This window comes from Ostrinia nubilalis, chromosome 19, assembly GCF_963855985.1.
Source record: "Ostrinia nubilalis chromosome 19, ilOstNubi1.1, whole genome shotgun sequence".
NCBI classification, from domain to species: domain Eukaryota; kingdom Metazoa; phylum Arthropoda; class Insecta; order Lepidoptera; family Crambidae; genus Ostrinia; species Ostrinia nubilalis.
The window spans coordinates 10,484,921-10,502,999 of record NC_087106.1 but is presented as its reverse complement, the minus strand read 5'-3'; the positions used below and the strand labels follow the sequence as shown (position 1 = coordinate 10,502,999).

The 18,079-nt window shown below is 37.6% G+C and overlaps 1 protein-coding gene across 1 annotated transcript in view; it reads right to left on the bottom strand.

The window, feature by feature from the left end:
* LOC135081186 (head-specific guanylate cyclase) overlaps positions 1-18,079 on the bottom strand; it is a 141,841-nt gene that overhangs the window by 79,480 nt on the left and 44,282 nt on the right. The window contains exon 2 of the mRNA XM_063975931.1: positions 8,239-8,465. Coding sequence (XP_063832001.1) covers positions 8,239-8,433 — 195 coding nt within the window. The 5' untranslated portion in view covers positions 8,434-8,465. The remainder of the gene's footprint in view (positions 1-8,238; positions 8,466-18,079) is intronic.

The window sequence follows — 18,079 nt, the reverse complement described above, 5'->3', positions numbered from 1 at the left end:
CAGGTGGCAAATGATAAGCGACAATACCTGCATATTTATTATGATGACTACATGTTTACTCTCAATCAGTTATTCAAGTTTATTAATGCAAGTCATTTCTACTAGTATTTAAGTATCTTAATTTGTAAGTCTAGATATTAGCACGTTACTACCTTGTTTAATATGCCACGCAATTTTGTATACCCATTCTTATAAGATACATCATACAAGAATGCGTGGTAAATTCAGTGAACTGCTCCTGAATCAAATGTACCTACTACTGCTTTTTCTATTTATTTATATTAACCGGCAGACAGTGGTGACTGAGTTTGTTGCGGCGCTTCTTCTCAGCACTTGCCAAATGTTGGTCTCGAAGCGCTGGTAGGGTAAAAAGATTATGAGACATGCAGAGGCTCCTTAAGAGCAAAATGACGATTTGTAAGAACTATTTATTAGTCTAAACAAATAAAGAAATTAAAAAAAAAATCATGTTACAAAAACACTGTTCTGTCCACTCTATACGAGTCCACAGTCTTAGTACAAAAATATGCCACTTCATACCTTATAAAGGTAGTAAGAAGGCGCTGGATGCAGGCCACTACTTATGTATTCTGTGCCACTACCAACCGGTCCTTATGGAAACCAATGGGGGAGGCCTATGTTCGATGATTCTATGACGATGATGAAATATGCCACTTTAAGCAAAACACCTGCGAATATGTTGTGTTGAGAATAACAAGTGATGGCGCCATTCCAAGTGATTAATTTTCTGAAGCTCAATTGAACACGACAGATTTAGGGCAGATGACACGAATTTGAGACAAACAACAAAATTGGTTTAGAAAGGATTAGGTGTAAAACAGAGTGAAGAAAAAGGACAAAAGACCAGGTAATAAAATATGCATGTAATAGAGTTTTATGTTTTTGATATGTGCCCAGTTCTGATGTTTACAACCCGTCTGGCCAGGTGGGGAGTGTATACCTACTCGTAAGTGAGTGAGCTTCTAAATCCTCAATTTGGCTATGGTTCGAGTAAATAGAGAGAGTCATGCACCTTCATAATGATGATGATTGATGATGATGATGATGATGATGATGAGTTGTCTCACTCATATTCTAAAATATTTTTTAGCGATATGAGTACATAAATCATATAATATTTCGGACGGGAGAGGTAAATACATCGTTTCAAGTGGAACATAAATAATTCCAATAATCTCATCTCCATAAACTTTGTTCCAAATGAGTAAAGTTTGCGGTTCGTTTGAACACGATTCAGGTAAAAATAAAACCACAAAAATATCTTCAAACCGGCAATTGATGGCTTTTAATCATTTGCCCAGTAATAATAACTTTTAACATCAAACCAAACTTTTTCCATTCCATAAGTCATATTAGGGAACATTTTTAATATAAATCATGATTATAACCCCCTAATTCTTTTCCAAATGGATTAGGTATAAAATAAAATGATTAATTTTAACAAAAAAATTAAACCGACTCCAAAAAACATGCTCAAAAAGTATAAAATAATGACTAAATTAGGACGAGTTAATATAATATGTACCATAATTAATTGATACTTTCGGAATCAATGCCAAAATTATGAACGTACTATGAAATTTGCTGGCACCGATTTTATTAACTATACCTACTTATCTATAAAATGAAAAGAATTTAACCTCCAACTCCTAACCATTAAGGAGTTTTACCTTCCATCATCAGTTCATCAACATAGATGATGATTTCCTGAGAACCTCCTCCTTTTTCTCAAGCCAGTTAAAAATAACAACTAACCGGATGAAGCCAAAGCATTATTGTAGTCTATTAATATTCCCCATCGCTGAGGGAGCTTTTTCGGGAAGTTTCATTATGAAAGCTGTCACCTCTCGGAAATTAAAAAAAGATCCGGCCAGTTGTCGCGTTGTGTGCGAATTTTGGGCTGTCGTTAACGATAAATTGTATCGTTTTTTTGTGCGTCGTTAAAAACTCGTTTGGATCTTAAGAGTTAATGAAGTATGACATTTGGTTTCTAGTCTCAGAAACGACTTTAGCGGTTCATTATAACATATTTGAATATAATTGCTGTATAACTAAGGCTGAGTTGCACCAACTTACTTTAACTGTAACTATAACAAAACCAGTGTTACTTGTATGGTGTTTGACAGATTTTTAGCGTTTGTTAATGCTAAATTAAGATCGTGCAACTCGGCCTAAAAGTATTCAGAGGTTTACAGAAATTAATCATAGTAATTATAAATCATTTTATTGGATGTACTCGTAGATAAAACGAGAAACATTAAATTTTTTTAAATCAAAAGCATATTTCTTTGAATTTCACCTCTAAAATAAAATCCAAGCAAAACCTGAAAATGTTATCGTTTCAATTTTCCGTGAACCAAATTCGGGATGAAATTCCAACATGGAGTAGGGATGTGCCAAGAACGTCGATATTTTAGGTGTCGATAATGTTTTATGAAACAACAAAAATCTGTTTCGAGTCTAAATTGGCATTTGAAAGCTACCACAGATACAAACCAGCAAAACATTGAAATTATATAAATTAAGTGCAAGTTCGTAGTCGGTTCCACACAGCAACAGCAGACGACGTGTCGCCGCGATAGGTACTACTATAGGTTTTATGTATTTTTATGAAACAGCATCCGTTGCTAGCGACACGTCAGTTCATAGAAATAGTATAGGTACGTGGAAAGATTTTCTAAACATTTTCCATACCTGGAATCAGTTTTGTAAATAATAGAAATAAATATTTATACAGCCCAATATATCGATATATTTTCGACAAGCCTATGACCAGGCGAATAGATCTAGTAATGGAATAGACTCACTGAATATAATCGGTTTTGTCGATTTATATTCTGCATTCCTGTGTTGCACGTTTTTGGTTGTCCCACAAAGTTTTGGGACGGCTTATGAACAATTTTGTGGACGTTTGCGGTCGAAATGAAACCACTGTTAGTTTAAATTTAACTGTTTTAGTTTAGTTAAAAACGGGTATTTTGATATCTAGAAGTTTCTGATAAATATTAAAGTATACTTAGATTAATGACGTCAAAACATTATTTACCAGTATTTATAACGTACTCGTATAATAGTTAATATAATATCTGGTTTCCTAAAAATTTTTGCTCAGCTAACCTGATTAAATAAACTCTTTATTTACACCTAGGTAAGTGTTACATAAAAGTATACGCATAAGCCGTATTTGTTTCAGGAAAAGGGCACGCTACCATTTATCAATACAATATAAGTCACGGAATAAGGTAGTAGGTACCTACGAATCTAATATACATATTTAAACGAATAATTCAGAGAAATAGCTCACAAGTGACACGTTCGTGACACGGACGCGTCGCATGACGATGCATTACCCTTTGAAGGTTGAGTTTAGTAGCATTTTACGGGCTTACATTATTTCCCAGAGGGACGTTAGAGTCAGATTTGTGTTTTTGCGATCTTGCAAAATGCATTGCTTGAATAATGCCCGGTTTGAAGTGACCGCTATGAAAACAAAATTCCTGTCATGTATTACAATATGGGTCACTTAAAAAATAGGGATTGATGGCGAAAACGGGCATAAATCTGTTATCAAATGAAATGAATAAAAAATACATTTAAAGTGCCAGGAAATATTAAAATGAAGTAGTAGACAAGGTCTTCATTATAGAACACCGTAACTCCAACTTTCATCAATTCCACAGTGACCTGTATTTCGATTCCGTTACAGTATCATTAACGACGTAACTCGGCAAACTAATCATAACTACAACTACAAAGTGCAACTACAAACTGTAGCTGTTAGGGGTTTAGTCCACTCAGAAGTTGCGCGTATTGTGAACTCGGCCCTTAATGAAACGATACTCAAGTATCAATCTGCATTTATGAATAGATTTCGATTGGTCTTTTGAGCTATTGATACACTAATCTAATAATTTAATAAGTTCACTGTTAACCCCTTAAAATAATTTCAAAATTTAAATGGAATAGATCATTCTATGTAATTTAACGTCTTACGAATGGTACAATACAGGTAAAATGTATGATGTTTGGTTCGTAACAGATGATGCACTATAACATTTTAAAGAGGCTCGTAATAATTGTTTTGTTATAAGTAAATGCTCTAATCTATACTAACCTAAACCACAGAATAATAATAAGTACTCCTAAACTTTCAAGTGTCTGTATGAAAAATACATAGGCACTAGGTACTTATCAAATTCTATGAGCTCTGGCATAGTACTACTGACGTCAAGGAAAACAATTTGGCATCTTTGTTCGTTTCAGCCGAAAGACGTCCAAAGCTGGACAAAGGCCTCCCTCAAGAATTTCCACAAAGACCGGTTCTAAGCCGCCCACATCCAGCACCTCTCGCGACCTTCACCAGATCGTCGGTCCACCTAATCCTCCCACTAAGTCTTCCGGCTCGTGGTCGCCACTCGAGAACTTTTCTGTACTAGCGGCCATCAGCTCTACGAGCTATGTGCCCCGCCCACTGCCACTTGATTTTAGCGATTCTGCGGGCTATGTCAGTCACTTTGGTTCTCCTGCGGATCTCCTCATTTCTGATTCGATCACGCAGGGAGACTCCAAGCATAGCACGCTCCATCGCCCTTATTATTGCTGAATAACCTGGTTTGAACATCATTCACGTTTCAATATTAAGTGCTAAATATGGCATAATAGGCAGGCGTACGTTATTTCATGTTGATTGAGTACACATACAATGATAATCCCTTCAAATCCCTTCCAAGAACATTGTCCTAACAATAATTCCAACTCCGTATAATATGATTTTACGTAGGTAAGTCGTAGTAATAATTCCAACCTCGATATAATGTTACATAAGTAATTAAAATGTAAATTCTAACAAGACCTTACTATGTTACCGTGGTTGCGAGTTACTTTAGCGTCAGTAATGCCCTGTTGAATTATGTTATTTATCGACATCTCTATGAAGAGGTGGGAAATTAATTCCCTTTTTTGGGTGCCCTTCGGTATGCCTAACATTTTAACCCTAATTTCATTTGGCCAAACCGCATTCGCCGAAACTTAAAAAAAAAACAGGTTTAAAGTTTGTGCGTCATAGACAATTAGGCGTACAAAAACTTTGGTGATTCGAAAGAGACTCCCCTTATTGTTTTGAGCCCAAGTTTCCCCCTAGGTTTATACCAATCTACGGTATACTTATTAATGGTTATATATCCAAATAAATAAAACATTACGATGGAGAGAAGTCAATGTATTACGATGAATGGTAATAAAATTCCGATCTCATATCGATGGGTACTACCTAAAATGGCGTAAGTGTGAAAACTTATAACGTAAAAGATAATGGTTAGTGGAATAAACTACTTATTATTATTAATGCATGTATTGTATGACTTAATCTAAATATTTTATACTAGCTGACCCGGCGAACTTTGTTCCGCCTTAATGGCAATAAATAAGTAGACTTTTTTTTTATTTCGAACGGGATAAAAAGTATCCTATGTCCTTCTCCTGGCTCTAAACTACCTCCCTGACAATTTTCAGCTAAATCGGTTCAGCCGTTCTTGAGTTATAAGTGGAGTAACTAACACGACTTTCTTTTATATATATAAGATGTATAAAAGGAGAAACTGACTGACTGACACTTGCTGCACTGCACAGCCTAAACGGCTAATCGCAGGCACTTGAAATTTGGAAGGGCCGTAGCTTAGGTACCGTAGAGGTGCACTAAGAAAGGAATTCCCGAAATTCCCACGGGAACGAGAATTAGCGGGAAAATCCTTTTGTATGAAAAATCTAAACCGCTTAAGTTACACGCTTGAAATTTGGCACGCAGGTACCTTAGTAAACTTAAAGCTTAGTTACAACAGGATTTGTATGGAAAAATCTAAACCGCGTAAGATAGATGAAGGGGGTAAAACGAGATCCACGCGTACGAAGTCGCGGGCGGCCGCTAGTTAGCTATATACTTTTAGGCTCTATCTTGGCTTTTCGTTGAGAAAAAGAAAAATAAATAGCTTATAGCTCATTTAATTTCCATGAAAATTGTTGCACGGTTTAAAGTTTTTATGACGTAAAATTGTATTTATTGTTTATTGTCACCATATTACTTACCAGGTCTTATTCAAGAAAAAGCAATAAAAATAAAAAGGCTATTTCGCGGGTTACGCTGTTTTGCGCAGAGGCCATCAAGACGCTACTCCGCATTCTATCTCAATCGATCGTTAGGTAACCTACTTTGTATTCACGCTACGTCCAATTGTTTTTATTGCGCAAGATCTGATAATGAAACCAGTTTTATGTTTCATTGTAGATCATTTAAGAGACCACACTGACAGCTCTGAGCTGTTTTAATAAACTCGTAGTCTAAACCACATCCTCCATTTGTCTCTGATAGACTAGAAAGGGTGTGCTCCTGCAGTGGAATCTAAACGTTATTCATGATGATGACGTGTCCAGTATCAAAAATTGAAACGTACTTATGTCAGGAACTGCTGGTCTGATTAGATTTTTAGGTGTTGGATATGCATTTATCGAGGAAGGCTTTAACGTCACGCTACGACCAATAGAAGCGGAGCATCAATGAAAAATATTGCTTAAACGGAAAAAATCATTCAAACTATTTTCACGCGTTCGAAGTCGCAGGCACAGCAAGTTTATTAAATTCTAGCGGTCGCCCGCGACTTCGTACGCGTGGATCCCGTTTTACCCCCTTAGAGGTAGAGTTTTGCAAAATCCCGTCTTAGTGAGTACCTACGTTTTAAGGATGCTATGCTATGCAAAATTCGAGACTCCTAGCATTTGTATTTTTTGAGATTTCGTGATGAGTGTGTGAGTTAGTTAATCAGTCAGTTAGTGACCTTTCGCTTTTATAGATATTGTAGATGTTTCAGATGAAGAAGTTAATCTCCTGTAGTGGAGAGTACCAAATGTTGAAATCAGATCTGTACCGAATTCATAGCTCTTTACGATAAATAAATAGAAAATGTTACCTACATCTAAAGTTACATAAAATTCACCCAGGCATCTTTGCTGTAATTAAGTTCAAATTCAAATTCAAATTCAAATTCAAATTCAAATTGTTTATTTGCCTACTAAGTGTACATTAAAGGTCTTATCACTAATACAATTGTGTGCTTATTACTTAGTTACCTAGTTAAGGCATTGCAAAGGTTTGATGGGAGGGCTACATTATTTAGTTTTATAAATAAGTAAGTAAAGAGAATGCCACATGGCATTAAGCTCGCCTGTTGTACCACTGTATTTTTATGTGTGCAATAAAGATTTTAAATAAATAAATAAATAAGTATGAGTGTTACATTAATATTAAATCAAATATTCTATTGAATATAATATATTATGTTATATTAATATATTTGCTAAAGACTCAGAGCGCCATAATGAGGTATTTTAATAAAAATTAAAAAGTATAAAAAGTTAGTTTGTTGTATTATTTATATTTTGTTTTATAGGGTTTGTTATTTAAATATTCGTCTAGTTTGTAGTAGCAGTTATTTATTAAGAATTGTTTTAGCTTGTTGTTAAAAATTGTGCCTACTTTTGTTCGTTTTTTATTTCCAGTGGTAATTTATTGTATAGCTTGATGGCCATATAGTATGGGCTGCTATTCAGCATTTTAATTCTCGAGTATGGTAGCCCAGTAATGTTTTATTTACATTAAGATTGCTGAGAACATGCAGTTTGCCTTGAGTTTAATAACTTATTCCATGTATTACTGAGCAGGCAACCTTGCGTTACTTCACCCTGGAGACTTTAGTTTATGATTGCAGGCGGAGTGGCCTAGCTTTGCATTTAGTATGAAGAAGCGCAGTTCAGTTGTGTAAAGTAGGGTTACACTCATAGGCCAATCCTACTAATATTATAAAGGCGAAAGTTTGGATGTCTGGCTGGATGTCATGATGTCTGGATGTCTGGATGTTTGTTAGGTACTCTTTTACGTAAAAACAACTGAACGGATTTTGTTGAAACTAAAGGCTGCCGAGTCAACTGCATGCCCACAATTGAATGATTCTAATTTCGTATTATAACCACAAAATTAAGCCCAGAAGTTAGTGACAACATTGGCTTTTTTCAAGTCACATTTATGGTACATGTTAATCGTTTATTAAGAAATTATTTATTGGGCTTTCAAATAACACCAATATTGATGGAGAAAAAAATCTTAAAAGTAATTGACACGGGATGTGCGTTTTATTTGACGCCGAGTGTATGTTAAAAGAAAACACTTACAGACGGAGCCGTCAGCAGTTGCAGGGCTTCGCTCAGATTCTTCAAGGTCAGGGTATTCCTCTCTCCCTCATCCTCGTCCGGGCCTGGCAGATGCACCGACGACTGCCGCGACCGGAACTCCGGTTTCTTGGTGCCGGATCCAGAGCCGTTGGCGAACTGGTGCTGCGAAGACGCTCTCCGGAATGGACAGGTCATGGTGACGGCGTGCGTTAACTGGTCCGCTTCATCTGTGGACAAAAGATGTATAATTTCAATTGGTTGAATCTTGGATACAGGGACATGAACGTATCGAGGGGTGCTAGAAGGGCACCTGCCCCCCTGCAAATGGTACGACCCTATTATTTCGTCCTTGAGTGTCTAAGCGGGGATACTGCCTAAAATCTGTTTCCCCCTCCCCCTCAGAAGCTGCTCGAAATCTGGGTTCGCCCATACACAGGGATAAACCTAACCTAACCTAACGAAGATGATGTATGAACATAGAGGTACCTACATAAAAGTCGTCAAACTTTAGTAAATATTAAAAAATCGAAATAAAAGTCTAGAAAACACTCAATTTGTTTACTCTAACAACGCTGCGAGACTAGCAGTAGCAATTTGGCTAGTGCTGAGAAGAAGCACCGTAATAAACTCATTAATTTATGTCTAAAGTTAGAACTAAATAAAAGTTAGATGGTTAGAATAGTGGTAAATTTTAGGGACAGGTTATTGAACTGAGATTAAGATTACAAACTGAGTTATCAGTGATAAGGTTCAATGCCACGGTAGCCGAACGGTGAAGGGGTCGGACTGGCCGACTCGTCATCCGAAGAATGCGGGTTCGAACCCCGCTGATGCTCGACGGTGGTGAGCCCACTCGTGACATAAGCATATTTACCTTAGTACGAGGGGCTAACAAGACATTAGTAATTTGTGCAAAAAACAAATAACTAATATTCTAAAAATGCATTTGTAGTAGTAATACAGTGAAAAATACCGCGAACATTCAACGAATGAGGCTGTAGTCATATTTATTATTTGAAAACACAACACGAAGGCTTTGATATGCCAACAATAACAAAGTAGGTGTGGTTATATGCAAATATATGTTTATTTATAAGTCATGGCCTCAAACACACGCGAATAATAGGAACACCTTTGTTTCGCGTGACTTTACAAAAACGACAATTTTCGTGACTACATTATGTTTTGAAATAAATTATTTTTTCATGAGTGTAATACAAAGAAACTTAATGCAGCAGGATCACTCTCTGCCACTCTATTGCTTAATCTACTGTCTTATTAGAAAAAAAAACAAAGTCCAATGATGAAATAATTACTTTGAGGTAGGTTATCATCATCATTTCAGTCACAGGACGTCCACTGCAGAATATAGGCCTCCCCCAATTACTTCTAACGGGTGTAAAAAAACCTATCCCGAAGCCGAAGACTACTTATTCTCCACGTCATGGGGATCATTTTTTTCTTTGGGACCATACCTGGGAAACTTGTGGTTTAGGAGATATTGAAGGTCAAAGTCAGAATATTTTTTTCAAGATTTTTACATTATCAATTTCAATTCGTTGTTTAAATTTTTTTTTCTAAGACACCTTATTAAAATTTTGAGTATTTTCGTCACAATAAGGCTTTTGTCTTTACAATAAGAAATGGACAGCAGCGCGCGCACACACGCTCAAGCGCTGCCCCCACGCCCCGAACCGCAACCCGCGCTCGCCCATGAGTCATTCAACTCTACTGTGAGTTCAACGACTACGACTGGACCAACTGAACTGAGCTTAATCCAAATCTACCTAGTTTGTAAAAATGAAATGAGTACTTAAATTAGTTAGGTACTTACACCTTAATATCACCTTACCAGTTTAGTTTTTATTCTAAAAAATAATAAATTACATTTTAATTAATAAAAACCCTTTACACGAATTTGTTTCTTTCCGCAAATTAAATAATCTTACAGAACCTAGGTTGTTAACTAAACCGTGCTTTTACGCATAACCGTTATTCTATCACAATGTAGTATCACAGGTCTTATTAGCTACGCAAGTGTGATAAGCGTAAGTAGGTATCATTAAAAAGTACCGTAAACAGATGAATAATGATCTTTTGAATGAGGTCTGTCATTCTTTACATTAATAACTCTCTATGGATGGCCTCTCTCGATGGCCTCAGTAGAGCCTCTCAACAAGTGGGCCTCAGAATGAATATGGACAAGACAAAAATCATGTCTAATGTCCGTGTTGCACCCACTCCTCTGAAGGTTGGAGACTCTACACTCGAAGTTGTCGACAATTATGTATACCTGGGACAAACAGTCCAGTTAGGTAGGTCCAACTTCGAGAAAGAGGTCAATCGTCGAATCCAACTCGGATGGGCAGCGTTCGGGAAGCTTCGCCATATACTCATGTCCGAAATACCGCAGTGTCTCAAGACAAAAGTCTTCGAGCGGTGTGTGTTGCCAGTGTTGATATATGGATCCGAAACGTGGTCGCTTACTATGGGCCTCATAAGAAGGCTCAAGGTCACCCAAAGGGCGATGGAGCGGGCTATGCTCGGAGTTTCCCTGCGTGATCGAATCAGAAATGAGGAGATCCGTAGGAGAACCAAAGTAACCGACATAGCTCGCAGAATTGCTAAAATCAAGTGGCAGTGGGCGGGGCACATAGCTCGTAGAGACGATGGCCGTTGGGGCAGGAAAGTTCTCGAGTGGCGACCACGGGCTGGAAAACGTAGCGTGGGCAGGCCTCCTACTAGGTGGACCGACGATCTGGTAAAGGTCGCGGGAAGAGCCTGGATGCGGGCAGCGCAGGACCGTTCATTGTGGAAAACCTTGGGGGAGGCCTTTGTCCAGCAGTGGACGTCATTTGGCTGAAACGAACTCTCTACTTCAATAACTTAAGTCTTTACGATAGTAATAAAATTCATAAAGTAAAACTCAAATTATTATTGCTTACACCACACCGCTCTAAACGCCTAGAGTAAACACCTGGCAATGTTACTCCTATCGTTGATTAAGGCATTCACTTTCGATAGGAGTGATGATTGTGTGTTCTTTAAACTTAATTGATTTCAGCAACTAAATAAAAAGGTCTCTTTTTTCAGTCTTCCTTCCATACTCATTACTTCCTTTCTTCATAATTTACTTGAAATAAATAATGGTTATGCACGTGATTCTAAATAAACGTAATTTTAATCGTTAATCACAGGCAGTAAGCAGATGTGATAAACTTGTATCATTAAAAAGTACTGTAAACAAATGACAAATGCTCTTACACACAGGTTCATTATTTCTAGCTCTCTAACTTAATAAATTTTACGTCTTTACGATAGTAATTAAGAAAATAAAACTTAACTTACTTATTACTGCAATCTGAACGCCTAGAAATAACACACTGGCAAACTCTTGCTCCTTCACTTTCGATGGGAGATTAAAAGATAAGATTTTATTTTTAAACTCGATTTTAGAAACTAAACAAAATTTCATATCTTTTAGCACTTCTTTCATACCAATTACTTCCATTCTTCAACATAAAAAGATTCATCGTCTTGTTCGTGATTATTTTAAATGAACGTAACTTTATTACACGGAATAACTATCAAAATGTATTGATATTCTTATTGTTTTATTAATAACGATTGCGCATCTACAATTCATTCAAATTTGAGTATTTTGGAAGCTTGCTTAAAGCATTAATTATTATTAAGTATGCTAGGACGGATCTTTAGTTAACAAAGATTAATCAAAGTATTTTTGCCGCCGCTTTTACAATCTCATTCGTTGATAGACTTGCCTGTACTAAAGTGATGAAATTACATTTTTGTTAAGTTAAAAATTACGTAAATTTGTAGTTGAAAATGAAGAGTAAGTAATAACAAAGCGCTACCGATTCACGACGACACATTCGATAGACGTATTGCTTGACTGTTATTGGTCAGTCAGTCTCGCCGCGCGGGGCAGTGCCTTTGTTGCGAGGGGCCGCTCGCGCCACGCGTTGCGTTGCTCGCACGCAGTGTTGCCAGAAGGTTACTTTTGAACTGCATTGGTTACTTTTAGGTTACACTAATGAAAAGGTTACTTTTAGGTGATTTTTCAGAAATTGTAAAATTAACTTTTACAGGTAATTCAGTAAAAAATATTAATACTAACAATTTAAAAATTATGTCATAAACTGCATTAAAGCATGAATTTGATTTATTATTTGTTTAAAAAATGAGTTTTAGCGAATGTTTTTCGATAGTGAAACGCAAATCCATGAAACGTTTTTATACGACCGGTCACTTTTCGGTCTTCATGGAATGGTCAAAATTTCGAATTTAGGTAAACGATTGATGATCAATTGTATTCATTTTCCATCCATAAACAACCTTACACAATCGCTCCGCACCCCCCCCCCCCCCCCGTATGAAGGTTACTTTTTATTCAAAAAGGTTACATTTTTTTATATTTCTGGTAACTTCTGACAAGACCCGACTGGCAACACTGCTCGCACGGCCAGTTCGGTTTCTTCGGCCGTCGAATGCGCTTGCGACTTTTGATTGTTTTCTCGTGCGGATAGTTATTGTGTGAACGTGTGATAGTGAGTGTGGTAATAGTGAATGTGTGTTAGAAAGATGCCTAACCATACGTACAGTGCTCGTGAGTACGTAAACATGGTTTACTGTTATGGGAGGGCACGTGGAAACGCATCTGAAGCCCTGCAGGCTGTAGGTATCGGGCTGAACATCCTACAGCGCACCACCGTACTGATGCACGTATTATTGTTCTGGCTGTACAACGTCTGTTGGACAATCAGCCGATTGTGCCTCCGTCCGCCTCGTTGTGGCCTCGTCTAGGCGTGTATTGTGTCGGATTTGAGGAACTTAAATACCGGTCTGTACGTGAAAGAATACTGGAGCGCGCATCAAAACACGATTTACCTGGCACGCGTTTGCTTGCACGTGGAAGGCCGTCAGTTCGAGCCACAACTTGTCCGGTTGGAGCGGCCGATTCCAGACGACGTCGAAGGGGATTAGTCGGTAAGTACTTAGTTCTAAACCTAAACAAATGCTAAAGGAATGTGTTTTTTAAATGTAGGAAGTGAATAATCTGGTAATTTTGTGTACAAAATACTTCTGCGGTCGCGGTAGGTACGTAGGTAGTGGCGGGAAAGCGCGTACGCTCCAATACACTCACACACACATAGGCACGGTCATTGCGTTGCGTGGCGCGCTGTACATTGCGGGCTGCGGAATATTGTATTTTTTTTAATCATAAAAATAAAAAATATTTCCCACCAATAATATTTTGTAATATTACTTGGTTGGGTGTACAGAAGGCGTAGTTTCAGTCTTCGTGATAGGTTTTTTTACACCCTGTATATTGACCGGTAGGTAGCAGCCTGCATCTAGCGCCTTCCTGATACCTTTAAGAGGTCGTCGGTCCAACTTTTGGTAGGCTACTACTGTAGTACCTTTGCATTATCATATTTTCATTTTCGCGTCTAAAACAAACTTACTGCGCTTTACTTCATTACTTTTACGTCGTAAATATTTTCCACATACTTAGCGAAGCCGTTTCAGAGAATGTCATTGCCAAGGCTTCTTGTTAATTATTCTACGCCGCCATTTAAATTTAATGATTTCTTTACAAGGTACAGGCTACATGCAATTTGATATTAAATAATTACATTTTGTGGCGCAACCTTAAAGTAGGTTTGAAAATGATAAAACAAAAAAAATAGGAAGAAACAAACTAAACAAGTAAATATCTATGTAGCGTCACTGTACTGTAATGTAGTTGACTACCTCCTAACTGAATTTACTTTATAAAGTTATAAATTTAAATATTCATGCAAGATGCAATCATGAATTGTTGAAAGTATGCAACCATGACATGCTCGCAAAATCGCAAGGGATGAATGATAAGTATTTACTACAAACCTATTGCCATAGACTCAATTAGTATGTAAAGCAATACTTATTTGTCATTAAGTGTTATCAATCAATACGAAAACCCATTAGGTCTCCTAATAGACAGATCACATGCAACTGTCCATTCATTGTCATTGCCAAAAACAATGGCTCATAATGTAATAAATGATTCTAACATTGAGTCAACTGAATTTGATATCATAAATCTATATCGTATCCGGGCACGTGTGTTTGTACTATTGTGGAATATCAATTAAGTCTTCGTTATTGTTGTCATATCCTATTTTATGAGTCAGCTGACATTGTATTATTAGAAGACCCTATGGGTCTATGGTGATGGTGGTTAAGGACACGATTAAAAAGCTATAGTTGCTTAGCTGCTACGCCAGGGGTCGAGGGTTTGGTCCCTACAAACACTTAGTGCAAGAATCTGCAGTATCATCATCATCATCATCATCATTTCAGCCATAGGACGAGCACTGCTGAACATAGGCCTCCCCCAATGCTTTCCACGTTGATCGATTGGTAGCGGCCTGCGTCCAGTGCTTCCCTGCTACCTTTACGATGTCATCCTTGTAGGTGGACCGCCTGCAGGTGCCTTGTAGGTGGAGAATCTGCAGTATATGTAGTGGAAATGGGCAGGGAACATAGCACGCAGAACTAATGGCCGATGGGATAGCAAGGTCCTGGAATGAAGGTCACGTATTGTCAAGTGCAACGTGAGACGTTCACCCACAAGGTGACAAAAAGAACTAAAGGTTAAATCGGCCAATCTGGCTATCATTGAGGCCTATGTTCAGCATTGGTTGAAATTAATGAACTAGTTTTTGTATTCTATAAATGAGCCTTTGTCGTCATTACATTCAGTCCGGTATTTTTTGATTGCTTTTATAACCGTTTTCTGGTACCTATATAATACTGGCTTCACTAGTTTGAAACTTAACAGCGCAGTTTAAAATGTCTCAGAAAATTTTATTTTATTCTTCCAAAATAAATTGTTCGTACCTATTTTCTACAGATTTTCCCCACCAAAAATGTTTAAAAGCTAAAATCACAAGTTCCACCTTTGGAATACCCGAGTGTTTGGGCTCTAGCGTGAATTCCCATTCGACCTGCTGCTGGAATGCATCCGTACGAGCTAACATTCGCGCCGAACGAATGCTTGCGCGAATTACACGCTCGGCTTAACTCGCGAGAGAAGAATGTTGCATAACAACAGTTCACTTGATCTATCTATAAAATTATCTAATGGTGGTTGATACATTAACTCTATTGATTGTTCAAGTAATTGAGCTACTTATTTACATGTAATATATTCAAAATATGTATACCACTTTGGTATTTCTATTATACTACCTTGGGTAACAAAACTGACTTTTGTTACCCAAGAATACCTTCTTAATGGATACATTATTTCCAAAACTATTTGTGTAGGTAGTTCTAAATGCATTGACCAAAGTAACCATAGATGGATAAAGCACACATATTTTATTTGTTGTATCTTTTCCCATCCAGGTATTTTACGAAATTATATTAAAATTAACTGTAGATTCAATCTTCACTCTCTTAAAAGTTTTAAAATTTTACTGCGAGCCAGTTTTTGTAATAAAGTCCGTTAATCTACTCATAATAGGCACCATAAAAATGATAATAACTTTTATAATTGAGAACTTAAATTCAAAGCTTCATTAACTTTTTTTCGGTAAAATCGATTATCTTTCAGTGCGCTTACCATGAGTTTACGTTAGGTGTGCTCGCTAGCGACTGCGTAAAAAAATGACAGTAGGTACACAGGGAGACCTAAAGTTTAAAAAAAACTACTTTAGTTACCTTAGTTCGCTGGACTATTGTCGTGAACCCACTCGCAACACAATCATAGGTATTCAACTTAGCTCTAGGAGTTAATGAGTCATTTGTGCAATACAAATGCAGCTAGCGACCCCATAAACCATACAAATACCCATGTTGATTTTCAGATTTTATCTACTCACTTCCTCCTTTTAAAGAAGAAAGAATCATTTATTTTGGTTCTAACACAATTAAACAGTTGGATTAAAGGGAGTTAGAACCAAAAATGGCTGCCGCTCATCATGTCTCATGCTCTGAGATAGTAGTAATCCAGAACATGACGCTGTTATTCTGCGGAAACCATTGTTGGAGAGAGCTTAGCAATAAACGCCATAAAACATTAAAATATTCAAATAATGGGATTAGGGGATAGATTCTGAAAAAACTTGAAACACGTGTGGAGTACCCACTACTGTGTTTGGATGTAGAATTGGACCTACTGATTCGATCAGCTATTGAACTCAGACGCTATCATACCATTGCGATTTGAAATAATTAAGTTTCGCGGAACTCAGTAAACGCCAAACACACCTGAGCGAACGTGCGCAAACAATGCTAAGCGTTCATTACACACTCGGCTGGCTCGATCGCGTTAGGCCCGGATTCCACCAAAGCGGAGCGGAGAGGTTTTTTGAATACCAATCAGGTTCCATTATTTTCACATCTCCACACCGCTCCGCTTTGGTGGAAATGAAGAGGAGTAGAGCGGAGAAGTGCCGGGCGGACTTGTTTTTCTATAGAATTTGACAGCGGCGGTGGCGCGGCGTGGAGCTGTGTGTCATACTTAGATAGCAATAGACTAACGCCCGTACCTATTCATAAACATTACTATGAGGTTTCATAGTGCGCGCGGACGCATAGGGCACACGAACCAATCACATAGCTCTATTCAACGCTGTGCGTTTGATTTGCTGCTTCATTTAAGCAAGTATCGTTTGGAAATACGGGCGTAACAGCTGACAACTATGCACAGCTCGCACATCTCCTCTCGTCTCCGCACCGCTCTGCTCTTCTCCGCTCCGCTTTGGTGGAAATATCCTGCCAGCTTCACCGCACATATTCTCTCATCTCCGCACCGCTTTTCTCCGCTCCGCTTTGGTGGAAATAGCTTACTAGCTTCGCCGCATATGTTTCGTCCCCGCACCTTAGTGGAAACCAGGCTTTACGGACGGAGCTCCAGTGCGGCGCTCGTTCAGGTGTACTTGCACTGATTTGTTTTGGCTTATTTAATTTGCTTTAAGTATGGAAAACTAGAGGCGTATACATAAAGTTTGAAAGGATAGAGAAGTTATCGGTAGCAAAATTATTGCTCCATTTAGGAAAAATATAAAACTTACGTTCGTTGCTGCGTTAAAAGATTAGATCTTTCGTCTAACCAAACTATTAAAACATGCATAGATCGCTTAGAGTACTAGTATAGTTTTAATGTCAAATTCGCACCAAAGCAAAGTGTATGGATTGCAGTACAGTTCAGTTGAAATCAGTTGAATAGAGCAATTGTTCGGATTGAGACATTTAGTGCGTAGTCCATATTAAATTATGTCGATGTGTGTATGTTATTTAGGTAGACTAGGTGTAGTGAGAACTTGCGAAAGGTCGCTGGTAGAAGCAGTAATCGAAATTATCGAAAAGTCCAAGACAGGGTAAAAAATAAACGGTGCGTTTTGCGAGAGTCCTGCATGGACTGCTTTTTTAAATTTATACCTAAACGGAGGTTTAGACATCCAGGTTCTCTGAATAGTAGAGGTATTAAATATTTATTTTTGAGCTTAAAGAGCGCAAGTTCCACGAAATTTGATTAAAAAAATAAGAACCTGCATTAGTTCTTTATAAGCCTTTATAAAGCTTGTTTTAGATAAATAATTTAAATATTACAGATTCAATCAATAGCAGCCTAAAATTTATTTGTACAATTTATTAATTAAATTTTATTAAAATCCAGTTGAGCCTTCTTGGAATTGAATCCACTGCTCTATTGGACACAAAAATTCTAATTCCATGAAACTCTGGAGGAATTTGTGTATTTCGATGGGAGCTTAAATAAGCTTAGAAAGAAATTATTTTCCAAAGCGATATTTCGTTGAAATGAACA